At 36.9% G+C, this 12,780-nt stretch overlaps 1 protein-coding gene across 6 annotated transcripts in view; it reads right to left on the bottom strand.

Moving 5' to 3' along the window:
- The window catches only part of RBM41 (RNA binding motif protein 41), a 123,604-nt gene that overhangs the window by 69,075 nt on the left and 41,749 nt on the right, over positions 1-12,780 (bottom strand). For 2 of the 6 annotated variants that reach the window (XM_062182912.1, XM_062182910.1), the window contains 2 exons: positions 10,019-10,094; positions 5,447-8,483 (listed from right to left, as the gene is read on the bottom strand). In XM_062182912.1, the coding sequence (XP_062038896.1) occupies positions 8,317-8,483; positions 10,019-10,094 (243 nt within the window). In that variant the 3' untranslated portion in view covers positions 5,447-8,316. Of the gene's footprint in view, positions 1-1,343; positions 8,484-10,018; positions 10,167-12,780 lie in introns of those variants that run through there. The other 4 variants (XM_062182909.1, XM_062182908.1, XM_062182911.1 and 1 more) reach the window with 3 other exon arrangements.

Below are 12,780 nucleotides of genomic sequence, written 5' to 3' on the forward strand. Positions count from 1 at the left end.
TTTTACTATAGTTAAGAAATTTACCAAAAGGGAAGCTAAGTGAAGGATAAACAAGAACTCTCTATTTTTGCAACTTTTCTATAAATCTGAAGCTTTTTTAGATCAAGTGCATTGTCTTAATTTGCATTACTGCTATGAACATTTGTCCTAGTTAATTGGTCATTTATATTTTCTTCTCTATACATATTTTTACCCACTTTCTAATTGTATTATTGACTGTTGTAAACAATAGTCTGCACTTTACTTGCAGTTTCATTTTCTGTGGTTTCAGTTACCTGAGGTCAACTGTGCTCTGAGAATATTAAATGGAGAATTACAGATACAAAGAACTCCTAAGCTTTAAGTCATGCGCTATTCTGAAGTTTTGTACTTTCCTGCTCCATCCCACCCCGTCCCATCTGGGATGGGAATTATTCCTTTGTCCAGTGTATTCACATTGTATATGTTACTTACCCGTTTTTCACTTAGTTGTGTCTGGCTATCAGATCAACTGTCATAGCATTGCTGTGTTTATGTTCAAGAAACACTTATTATTTAACAATGGTCCCAAAGTCCAAAAGCAGTAATGCAAAGGGGCATCAGGGCACAAAACATGGGAGGACAGGCTAACTCTGCTCTATGTGGAATGCTGCTGGTCATATATGAAAAAACAGTCTGTGTAGGGTTTGGTACCATGGTTTCAAGTATCCACTGGGCATTTTGGAATATATCCCCTGTAGATAAGCAGAGACGACTGTACCAAAAATATTATATACATTGTGTCTTAAGGAAATTAGCCTCTTGTTTGTAACAAATATATATATATATATATATATATTCTTTTTTCGACAGGCAGAGTGGACAGTGAGAGAGAGAGAGACAGAGAGAAAGGTCTTCCTTTGCCATTGGTTCACCCTCCAATGGCCGCCACGGCCAGAGCCAGGTGCTTCTCCTGGTCTCCCATGGGGTGCAGGGCCCAACCACTTGGGCCATCCTCCACTGCACTCCCGGGCCATAGCAGAGAGCTGGCCTGGAAGAGGGGCAACTGGGACAGAATCCGGCGCCCCGACTGGGACTAGAACCTGGTGTGCCGGCGCCGCTAGGCGGAGGATTAGCCTGTTGAGCCACGGCGCCGGCGTAACAAATATATTTTCCAGTTTGTTTTTTTAATTTTTTGCGTGTGGTAGGTTTGTATGTGTATGTGTGTACAGATGTTTTTAACTGATGATTTTCTGCTGACTTATGGGTAGAAAATAGGGAATAGTAGTAGGAAAAATGGAATTAAGTTTTCAACAGTAACCAAAAACCACAGAATAGGGACACCATTTAATGGAAATGACTATCTCATTAACTTTTTTCTTTCCTCCATAATTTATTGAAAAATTTACATACAATAAAATTCATCCTTTTTGGTGTACAATTCTTTGAATTTTGACAAATGCATATACTCAAGTAACTACAATCATGATAAAGACCATTTTTCATTATTTAAATAAATCTCTTATGCTACCACTTTGTAGCCAAGGGTACTCAAAACTTTAACTTTTGACATCCACTGATTTTTTTTCCCCTCCATTAGTATTGCTTTGCTTCCCAGAGAATTACACAAACAGAATAACATAGTAAATAGTCTTTTGAGTCTGGCTTCTTCTTCGCAAAATGCATTCAAGATTTATCAAAGTTGTTGCATGTTTATTTCATTGGTATTTATTGCTGAGTAGGATTTCATTGTATGAATTTATCAGTGTCTATAGCTATGCACCAGTAGAAGGATATCCTCCAGTTTAATTTTCCTCCATTGATAGGGATTGTAGGCCTAGTAATGAGCACAGGTGAGAGTTTCCACCGAACAGGAAGTAGCTCCTTCTGAAAAGTGCAGCTTAGAAGGATGTCCCAGGGCAATATGTGCAAGAGGTTACAAGAAGATGATTCACTTCTTTTCCTTTCAACTATTTTTAACAGCAGAGAGTTAATCCTAAGTGAGCAGTATGTCAAAATAATAGGAGTTTTCCTGAGTATAGTCAGATGATATCCCCAGAGTACATCTGACAAATATTCCGGAAGCCAAGTCATTGCAAGAGTATTTAAGTTTTTTCTTTAAAATTTCAGATATATTGAAAGAAGTAAAAATTACTCCACAGAATACCACTTTAAAGTTATACAGAGTACAAGTCCCCTTTAGGTCTAATTCCACATCCAAAATGTTTACAACTTGATATGTACACCTTCGTTTTTCCCTAAATTTACTTTGAAATGTCTATATACACGATCACCTCATGTATATGAAAGTTTTTGCTTAAAAATGTATTCAGGTTAAACATTTATGCACATGGCTCTTTGACTTAATGAAAGATATTAAATATGAGTGCAGTCCAGAATATATTCACAGATATACTTCACTATGTTAATGGCTGCATAGTATTAGTATTACACCAAATTGATATGACTTCATTTATTCATTTTCCTACTAATGGACATTTGGGTTATATTCAACTTACTATTTTTATGACAGCTTTATTGAGATATAATTCATACACAATTCACTCATTTAAAGTGTATGATTCGGGGCAGTGTTGTGGTACAGATTAAACCACTGCCTGTATTTGAGGAGTAAACCAGCAGATAAAAGATCTCTCTTTTAAAAATTTTATCTAATTTACTTAAAAATTTGTTTATTGATTTGAAATTCAGAGTTAGAGAGAGAGAGGGAGGGAGATCTTCCATCTGCTTGTTCACTCTCCAGATGGCCGCAGTGGTCAGGGCTGGGCCAGGCCAAAGCCAGAAGTCAAGGGCTTCATCTAGGTGTCCCACATCAGTAGCAGGGGCCCAAACAACTTGGGCCATCTTCCGCTGGTTTCCCAGGCCACTAGCAGGGAACTGGATCAGAAGTGGAACAGCCAGGACCTGAACCAACACCCATATGGAATGCTGGCATTGCAGTCAGTGGCTTTACCTGCTATGCCACAACACCAGCCCCTTACTCTGCCTTTCACAAAAATAATAAAAATTGGGAAAAAAAATTAAACAAACAGAAAGCCTTTTAATGGCTTAATTTTCTACCCAAACATGGCTAAATTCTTCTGTCTGATTTTCAAGTTCTTGTAAAACCTTTTTACTATACCTATTCAGCCCAGCCTATCCTTTCTACTGTTCTTCCTCATAAATCACTACTTTTATTCACTGGTAGAGTGTGTATTCCAAAAATACTTCTGGTTCCTAACGTTCTTTCAGAGCCTTTTGCTCTGTCCTCAAAAAAAGTAGTTGTACAGCTTCTACAGATAACAATTGTTGTCAATGATACCTCAATAAAGCTGTGGGGAAAAAAAACCCAAAAACCACTGTCTACAATGCCAGTATCCCATATCAGAGCACCAGTTGGATTCCTGGCTGCTTTGCTTCCATTCCAGCTCCCTGATAATGTGATTCAGAAAGTGGTGGAAGGTTTGTCCAACTGCTTAGGCCCCTGCCACCCATGTGAGAGACTCATATGGAGTTCCAGGTGTTTGGCTTTGGCCTGGTCCATCCCCTAGCCATTGTAGCCATTTGGGGAGTGAACTGATCCATCCCCTAGCTATTGTAGCCATTTGGGGAGTGAACCAGCAGATGGAAGATCTTTCTGTCTCTACCTCTCTCTTGCTATGCCTTTCAAATAAACAAAAAATAAATATTTAAAAAAGCCAAAATAAAATGTACAATTCATGGTTTTTAGTATATTCAAATAGTTGTGTAATCATATTAAATTTCAGAACATTTTCTTCAACTTCTACAGAAACCTCATACACTTCAGCTATTACCCCTATCCCTTCCCATTCCCCCTATTCTGCCCAGTCCTAAGCACCCACTGATCTGTTTTCTGTTTGTCTATATATGCCAATTCCAGACACTTCACACAAGGGGGAAGAATATCGTCCTTTCTGACTGGCTTCCTTCATTGTGCATAGTCTTTAGCATATTTCATGTTGTAACATGTGTCACAAGTGTTCCCTGCTCTCCTCATTTTGCAACAATTTGTTAAGAATTTGTATTTTCTATTTGGTAGAATTCATCTAAGAAGCCACTGGAACCACGGCTTTTCTTTGTGGATATTATTTTTAAAATTTAGTTTTATTTATCTAAAAGACAGACAGACAAGGGAGAGACCGTCCATCTCCTGACTCACTCCCCAAAACCCTGCCATAGCCAAGGCTCGGCCAGGCTGAAACCAGGAGCCTGGAAGTCAATCTGGGTCCCCAATTTGTGTGGCAGGAATCCAAATACTAGAGCTATCATCTGCTGCCTCCCAGAGTGCTTGTTAGCAGGAAGCTGGAATCAGAAGCAGAGGTGGGACCCAAACCCAGGCACTCTGATGTGGGATGCGAGCATTTCAAGTTTTGTCTAATGCTACTAAATGCCTGCCTCTTTTGTGAGTATTCTAAAAATTACTCATTTACCCCATGTAATCACTATAGGTCTATTCAGATTTTCTATTTCTTTTTCAGTTGTTTTTAGTAGTTTGTCTTTCTTGGGATTTGTCCATTTCATCTGGATTATTTAATTTATTGACAGACAATTGTTCACAATGTTCCTTCATAATCCTTTTTATTTCTACAAGGTTGACAGTAATGTTCCCTCTTTCATTTCTGATTCTAGTAATTCGAGTGTCTTTTTGACTTGGTCAGAATAGCAATAGGTTTGCCAGTCTTGTTGATCTTTTTATAGAATCAATTTTTCATTGCTTTTTCTCCACTGTTTTTCTGTTCTCTGTTTATTTCCCATCTAATCTTTTCTATTTCCTTGCTTCTGCTTGTTCTAGATTTAATTAGATCTTCTTTTTCCAAGGCCTTAAGGTGTAGTATGAGGTGGTTGTTATATCATTTTTCTTCTTCTTAAGTAGGCATTTATAACTTCCCTCTAAACAATCGTTTAACTGCAACCTGTAAGCTTTGGTATATTCTATCTTCATTTTCATTCATTTCAAAGGATTTTCTAAATTCCTTTGTGATATCATTTTTGAATCTCTGATCATATATTTGTGTTTTCCAATTTTGTACTATCTAATGATTTCTTACTTCAATCCATGTGGTCACAGAACATACTTTATATGACTTCAGTTCACTCAGTTTTATTAAACTAGTTTATGGTTTAGCCTATATGGTCTGTCCTAGAGATGCTTCATATGCACTTGATAACATGTATTCAAGTGCTATTGGGTGGAATGTTCTATAGATGTCTTTAGATTTCGCTTATAGTGTTCTTCATGTACTCTATTTTCTCGTCTTCTGTATAGTTGTTATCGAAAATGGGTACTGAATATTCCAACTTTTTGTAGATGTGTCTATTTCTCCTTTCGTTTATTTCAGTTTTTTTCTTTATATATTTCAGGGCTTTGCTGTATGCATACATGTTTATAATTGTTACATCTTCCTCATGAATTGGTCATTTTATCAAGACAAAATGTCACTATTTAGCTTGATGGGTACTAGGGTATAGCTAGATAAGTTTAAGAAGTTCCAAGATTTTCTTGCACAGTAGGGCGACCACAGATAATGTTAATATAGTGCATATTTCTCTATGAAGAAAACCTGGAATACAGGATGTAGGATATTCTCACTATCAAGAAATATTAAAGGCTTGAAAAGATACATATATTTACCCTAATTGGACATATAAAATGTATACAAGTAATTAAAGATATCATGTCCCATAATTATGTACAATTTTTGTCTGTTAAAGTCTAAAAAATAAAAATTATTTTTGTTTTAAAGTCCACTTTGTCTGATGCCACTCCATTTTCTTATAATTCCTGTTTGCATGATACATTTGTTTCCCATTCTTTTACCTTCAATTTCTTCATATTTTTCAAACCTAAACTGTGTCTATGATAAATAACATAGTGTCTTGTTTTTTTTCTACTCTGACAATCTCTGCCTTTGATTGAATTGCTTACTCCAGTCACACTGTTCTTATTGCTGTGGAAAGATTTATGGCTGATACATTATTATTCATTTTCTATATGTCCCAAGTTTTGTTTCTCTGGTCTTCCTTTTGCTTTATTTTGCGTTGAGTATTTTCTAATGTGACATTTAAATTTCTTTCATAATACTTTTGTTTTTTTTAAAAGTTATTTCTTTAGTGGCTGTTCTAAGCCTTACAATATATATCTTAAATAAAATGAATTGGCTTCACATAGATACTAACTTAATTCCAATGATATATAGAAGTCTTATTCCTACATAAGTTCATTCCTTTATTTCAGTGTTTGGTATTATTGTTATATATATTATTTCCACACATAAGCCTAACAATATGAAGGATCCTCAAAAAGTGCATAGAAAATGAATATTATGAAAAAATTGTACATGGATTTCGGATTTTTGTACCAAATTTATATTTTAATTCTATTTTCCATAAACTTTTTGAAATCCTCTTGTACATTATTATAATTAATATAATTTTATGTCTTTTTAAAGAGGCTGGGAGAAGAAAGAAGAGCAAGGATATATTTATAGTTCTTATTTCCCATTTCCTGCTATCTTCATTTATTTCTGTGGATTTGACTTATCATCTAGTCATTTCTTTAATACAATACAGCATTTTTTCCACCCACCTCCTTTCCTGTTACTGGCAAGTATATCTCAGTTTTATATTTTGTAGACTAAACAATGCAGGTATATACATACTGCTTTATATATTTGTTTTTTTAATGAATTGATAAAGGAAAATACATTTAGGTTATTAGTTTTGCCTGTACTCTTTCTGTGTGTGTATATTCAAATTACTCTCTGAGGTCACCTGTTTTCAACCTGAAGAATTTCCTTTATTAGCTGCTGTTAGCAACAAATTTTATGAGTTTTTGATAATGCTACAATGTTTTATTTCACCTTCATTTTTGAAAAATGGTCTTCCTGTATATACTGTTCTTTCTGTATATACTGTTCTTGGTTGACAGTTGTTTTCTTTGAGCACTTTGAATGTTATACCACTGCCTCTGCCACTGTTTCTGATGAGAAATTAGCTGTTAATATTGTTGGAGTTCCTTGATAAGTAATGGTTCATTTTTCTTGTGTGGCTGTCAAGATTTTCCCTTTGTTTTTGGATTTCAGCATTTCTAATATGCTGTGTCTGTTTGTAGATTTCTTTTCATTTATCCTACTTGGGGTTTGCTGAGCTTTTAGAATGTGTAGATTAATGCTTCTCATCAGATTTGGAGCATTTATAGCCATTATTTCTTGGAAGATTTTTGCTCCTTTCTCTTCTTTTTTTCCTGGTACTCCCATTACTGGTGTCTCACAGGTTCTATACTATGTTCAATCTTATTCATTTATTTATATTCCTCAGCTTTAAAAATATAGCATCAGTTATTCCTCACAATCCAATTAGATAAGTAGTTATTATCCTCACTTTTACAAGATAACAGAGGTTCAGATTTGAGTGACTTTCCAAGTTCAAAGTAGTGAGTGTGGCTGTGAGTTTAAACACAGATCTGACTATAAAGTTAGTGGCATTTCCTTGACAGCACATTGTCTTTCTCTTCTCCAGCAACCATAAACAAACTACTGGAGGATTTGAGAATCACCGCTTCTCTTAGAGAATTCTTTCTTTCCATGTCCCTTTAGTGTTCTTTGTTAGTATGTTTCCCTTCCAAAATTCATACAGCTAATATTTAACATATATTAAACACATTTTTCAAAGTTTATTGCTTTAAATTCGATGATTACTCAATGGTAGCTAGTTTAAATGGCTGTGAGAACACACATATTTTGATCTAAAAGATTTCCTTAGAAAAATAGCTTTTGTGAAAACTGATAACTTAGTGGGGAAGCATTCATTAAATATGGTGACTGACTTATGAAACAACCCACTGTTACTGCTGCTAGTAACTTACCATATTTATTGATGCTTACGCCTAAACGTGTGCTCTTTTATTTACTAGGTGAATAAAATTAGGAAAAATGGGCTCTAGGAAATAAATATTTCAGTATTCAATAGCATTTTAAATTCGGTATATAGGAAATAGTCTTGAAAAATGGTAATTGTAGGGACAAATATTGAAGACCCTCACCAAATTATAAAGATTTTAAAAAATCCTCAGGAATAATTCTTTGTAATTTATCCTGAGAAAATAATACTTTTTGTACACCACCCTTCACATTCAGCATACCATACATTCTATATAGGCTTTCATTATATAAAATATTTTGTCCCAGTTGTCCCCACAAGATGAAAGCGAGTATCCCAAATAGTATTTTTTTCTCCATTAACTTCTCTTCTTCAACATCAAACAAATTTCTATCTATACAGAAATCCCAGATCCAAGACTGTGATGCAAGGAAGACCACCCAGGAAACATAATCTATTCTAGCTACCACTGGTTTTTGTAGTGCTATCTGTAGCAGATGACATGGGAGATGTAGGCTGCAGATCTGACTGTTGCTTTTTGTTCTTCCCAAATTCTATCACCAATATTTTCCCATGTAGTTTATATCCATTTACTAGATGCAATGCTTGATATGCTATCTCCTTATCTAAAAGAAAAAGAAAAAAAATCATCTTACATAGGGCTAAATAATTCAATTCTATTCTAAATCTAGTTTAACTTGTTTTGTTAAATGTAGGTTATCATGTGACTTTTATCATCTTTTCTATAATCTTCAATTTGTATTACTCACCAAGATTAAATTAATTGTTAGGCTTAATGACAATAAAAGTTCAAAATGGATATTTGAAAATGTCTCCTAATTCAAAGGCAGTTTGCTAAAGAAGGGTAAGCTGTAATTAATTAATTACACACACACACACACACACAAGCCTCTATCTTAGACAACAGATTATAGATACCATGAGAAGCAAATTTTCAAAGCAGCTAAGACGAGTAAGAACACTCGTGATGTTACTGGGAACACTTTGCTACTTTTTTCTTTCAGTGGGAGAGTGGTCATGGGACTCACTATTTGAATAAATTTAAGAAGCATATAGAAGCTTGAGGTGTAAGAATATATAGTGTATGGCAGGAGTACACAACTTAGAGGTCTCAAAGCCTGGATGTAGAAAATAAGGAAGTGGTATTTTATGGCTAGGAATCTGTGGAATCATAAGTGGATGATATCTTTAGATTAAACCAATTTTATTTTCATATATATACTACAAATTTTGTAATGTGTTTAGCTGCTATTAGAATCAGCAAAACAGTTTTACATTTTAAAAGTAGTTTATAAAGCCTTTTTATTACATAATTTGTCAATTATTGGACCTATTATGTGGGAGTCCAGGAAACTTTTTTTAAATTAAAAAGGGATCCTCACACTTGAGAAAACTAAAAACCACTTTTAAAGGGATCTATATATATTTCCTAGGATAAGAAAAATGATATGACTGTATGAAAACAAAGGAGGGGAATTTGGCAGTATGTATGTGTAACCACTTGCCTACACATAGATTAATAGGCTATTTATAAATGATGACAGTTTAGGGACAATGAAAGGTATAGATCCTACCCAGCCTCCCTCCAAAGATACATGGTTTGGTCTGTCATAGAAAATGAAATTCCTATATTATTCTTCCCTTGGATTAGAACACTGAAGTCATGTATAACATACAAACAATTATTCAGAAGAGTGTATCATCATCCACTAATTATGCATAATTAATGAATCAGCATATTAGCTTGCAGTCATTTATTCCTAAAAGAATAGGGCATAAGGCAAGTACATATGTTTTGATCAGAATACCAATATATTAATTAATGAATAATCTAATTATAACGTGGACAAGAAATACTATTTAAGCAAAGGGAAAGTGGATTTTGGTAGGGGAAGAAAGAAATGCCAAGGTTACAGAAACTTTGGGACATTGGGCTAAGGTGGTCATGCACTATTAGCAGGGAAGAAGGAGCACATAACGGGGGTAGAGGAACACTAGAAACAAACTTTTCTTATTTTCCTTCACTTTTTCTCATGTGTGATGGCAAAATCAAAGGGTTATAAATACATTAAAAGGGTTATAGGTACTCTCTAGTGAACTGATGCTACAACGAAGTAATTACATAGACGAAGCCACTTACTGGGAAAGGTGATAAAAGCCTGCCCCCTCATTCGCCCAGTCATCATTCGGAATTGAATTGGAGGTCCTTTTCTCTCCTGGAACCGAGCGAACAGCGAGATAAGATCTCTTTCAGTCACCCGAGGGCTAAGGTTCTTCAGGTATAACACCTAATACAAATTCAAAATCAACAGAAATATCACATAAGATAGGTAGCACAATTAGTTCCTTATAGTTTAGATAGAGGTTGTTGATTGAATACATTCATCTAATTTTACTTGTTCCAGGAAACTCTCTAAAACTATAGGGACTTAAACAAATACACACGCACACACACACATACACAAACACACACACCTACCAGCAGCAGCAGCAGCAGCAGCTAGGTTAGGAAGAACAAGAGAAAATGGCAATAGCAACAATATTTTTTTTTAATTTTTTTTTTTTTACTTTTTGACAGGCAGAGTGGACAGTGAGAGAGAGAGACAGAGAGAAAGGTCTTCCTTTGCCGTTGGTTCACCCTCCAATGGCCACCGCGGTAGGCGTGCTGCGGCCGGCGCACCGCGCTGATCCGATGGCAGGAGCCAGGTGCTTATCCTGGTCTCCCCTGGGGTACAGGGCCCAAGTACCTGGGTCATCGTCCACTGTACTCCCTGGCCACAGCAGAGAGCTGGCCTGGAAGAGGGGCAACCGGGACAGAATCCGGCGCCCCTACCGGGACTAGAACCCGGTGTGCCGGCGCCGCAAGGCGGAGGATTAGCCTAGTGAGCCGCGGCGCCGGCCGCAACAATATTTTGAAGGCTGAAAAATAATGATAGATAGAAACCAACCCAGTACACTCAAGAAAGCTGAATCTTAAACCAGCAGAGGAGAAAATCAAGAACCCACTCAGTTTCCACTCAAGAATCCTCAGGAATTGACAGCTCAGGTACTTTTGAAAATGGATATGAAGGGATGGGGTCAAAATAAGATGGGTAGGTTGAAGGCTGTTTAAAAGCCAATTGGGGCCGGCGCCGTGGCTTAACAGGCTAATCCTCCGCCTTGCGGCGCCGGCACACTGGGTTCTAGTCCCGGTCGGGGCGCCGGATTCTATCCCGGTTGCCCCTCTTCCAGGCCAGCTCTCTGCTATGGCCAGGGAAGGCAGTGGAGGGTGGCCCAAGTGCTTAGGCCCTGCACCCGCAAGGGAGACCAGGAGAAGTACCTGGCTCCTGGCTTCGGATCAGCGAGATGCGCCGGCCGCAGCGGCCATTGGAGGGTGAACCAACGGCAAAAAGGAAGACCTTTCTCTCTGTCTCTCTCTCTCACTACCCACTCTGTCTGTCAAAAAAAAAAAAGCCAATTGGATCTTTGGATATTCTTCCCTGAAATATACTACCGAGTGAATTCAAAAGCAACAGAATACACATTCTTCTTAGGCAAGCATGGAACATTTTTCAGGGTACAACGTATGCTAGGTCACCAAATGAGTTTGAAGAAATTTCAAAAGACTGAAATAAAACCAATTATCTCTTTTGACTACAATGGATTGAAAATAGAAATCGACAGTCAAAGAAAACTGGAAAATTACAAGTGTACAGAAAATAAACAATACATTGTTGTACAACTGATGAGTCAAAGAAGGAACCAAAAGGGGTGTTAGGAAATATCTTAAGAAAAATGATAATGAAAACACTACATACCAAATCTTACTGGATGTAACAAAAGCAATACTAAGAAGGAATTTTATAGTAATGAATGATTACATTAAGAATAAGAAAGATCTCAAGAAAACAACCTAACCATAGGCCTTAAGTTAGGGGAAAAAAGAATCAACTAAGACCAAGGTTAGCAGGTGAATGGAAATAATAAACATTAGAATAGAAATAAATGAAACAGGGAATATAAAAACAACAGAAAAACTCAACAAAATTGAGTTGGTTTTTTGAAAAGATTACTAATATTGGAAAAAAATCTAGCTAGACTAATTAAGAAGATCTGAGTAAACAAAACCAGAAGGGGGAGACATTATAATCAATGCCATATAAATAAAAGGAATATAAAAAACTATGACCGGCGCCATGGCTCAATAGGCTAATCTTCCGTCTGTGGCGCCGGCACACTGGGTTCTAGTCCCGGTCGGGGTGCCGGATTCTGCCCTGGTTGCCCCTCTTCCAGGCCAGCTCTCTGCTGTGGCCAGGGAGTGCAGTGGAGGATGGCCCAAGTGCTTGGGCCCTGCACCCCAGGGGAGACCAGGAGAAGCACCTGGCTCCTGCCTTCGGATCAGCGCAGTGGGCCAGCCGCAGCACGCCGGCCGCAGCGGCCACTGGAGGGTGAACCAATGGCAAAAGGAAGACCTTTCTCTCTGTCTCTCTCTCTCACTGTCGACCCTGCCTGTCAAAACAAAACAAAACAAAACTATGAACAATTATACATCAAATTAGATAGCCAAAACAAAATGGATAAATTCATAGAAGCTTACACAAGTTACCATGATTGAATCTTCAAGAAACAGAAAAGAAAGAATAAACCAATAATGAGTAAGGATATTGAATCAGTAATAATATTCTTTCTTTTCTTTTTTAAAATATTTTTTCACTGCTTAGTCTTTTAAGATTTATTTCTTTATTTATCTGAAAGGCAGAGTTGCAGAGAGTAAGAGGCAAAGAGAAAGAGAGGTATTCCATCCACTTGTTCACTCCTCAGATGGCCACAATGGCCAGAGCTGGGCTGATCCAAAGCCAGGAGCCAGGAACTTCCTCCGGGTCTCCCACATGGGTGCAAGAGCTGGCCCCAATAATATACTTT

Source organism: Lepus europaeus, chromosome X, assembly GCF_033115175.1.
Source record: "Lepus europaeus isolate LE1 chromosome X, mLepTim1.pri, whole genome shotgun sequence".
In the NCBI taxonomy this organism is placed as follows: domain Eukaryota; kingdom Metazoa; phylum Chordata; class Mammalia; order Lagomorpha; family Leporidae; genus Lepus; species Lepus europaeus.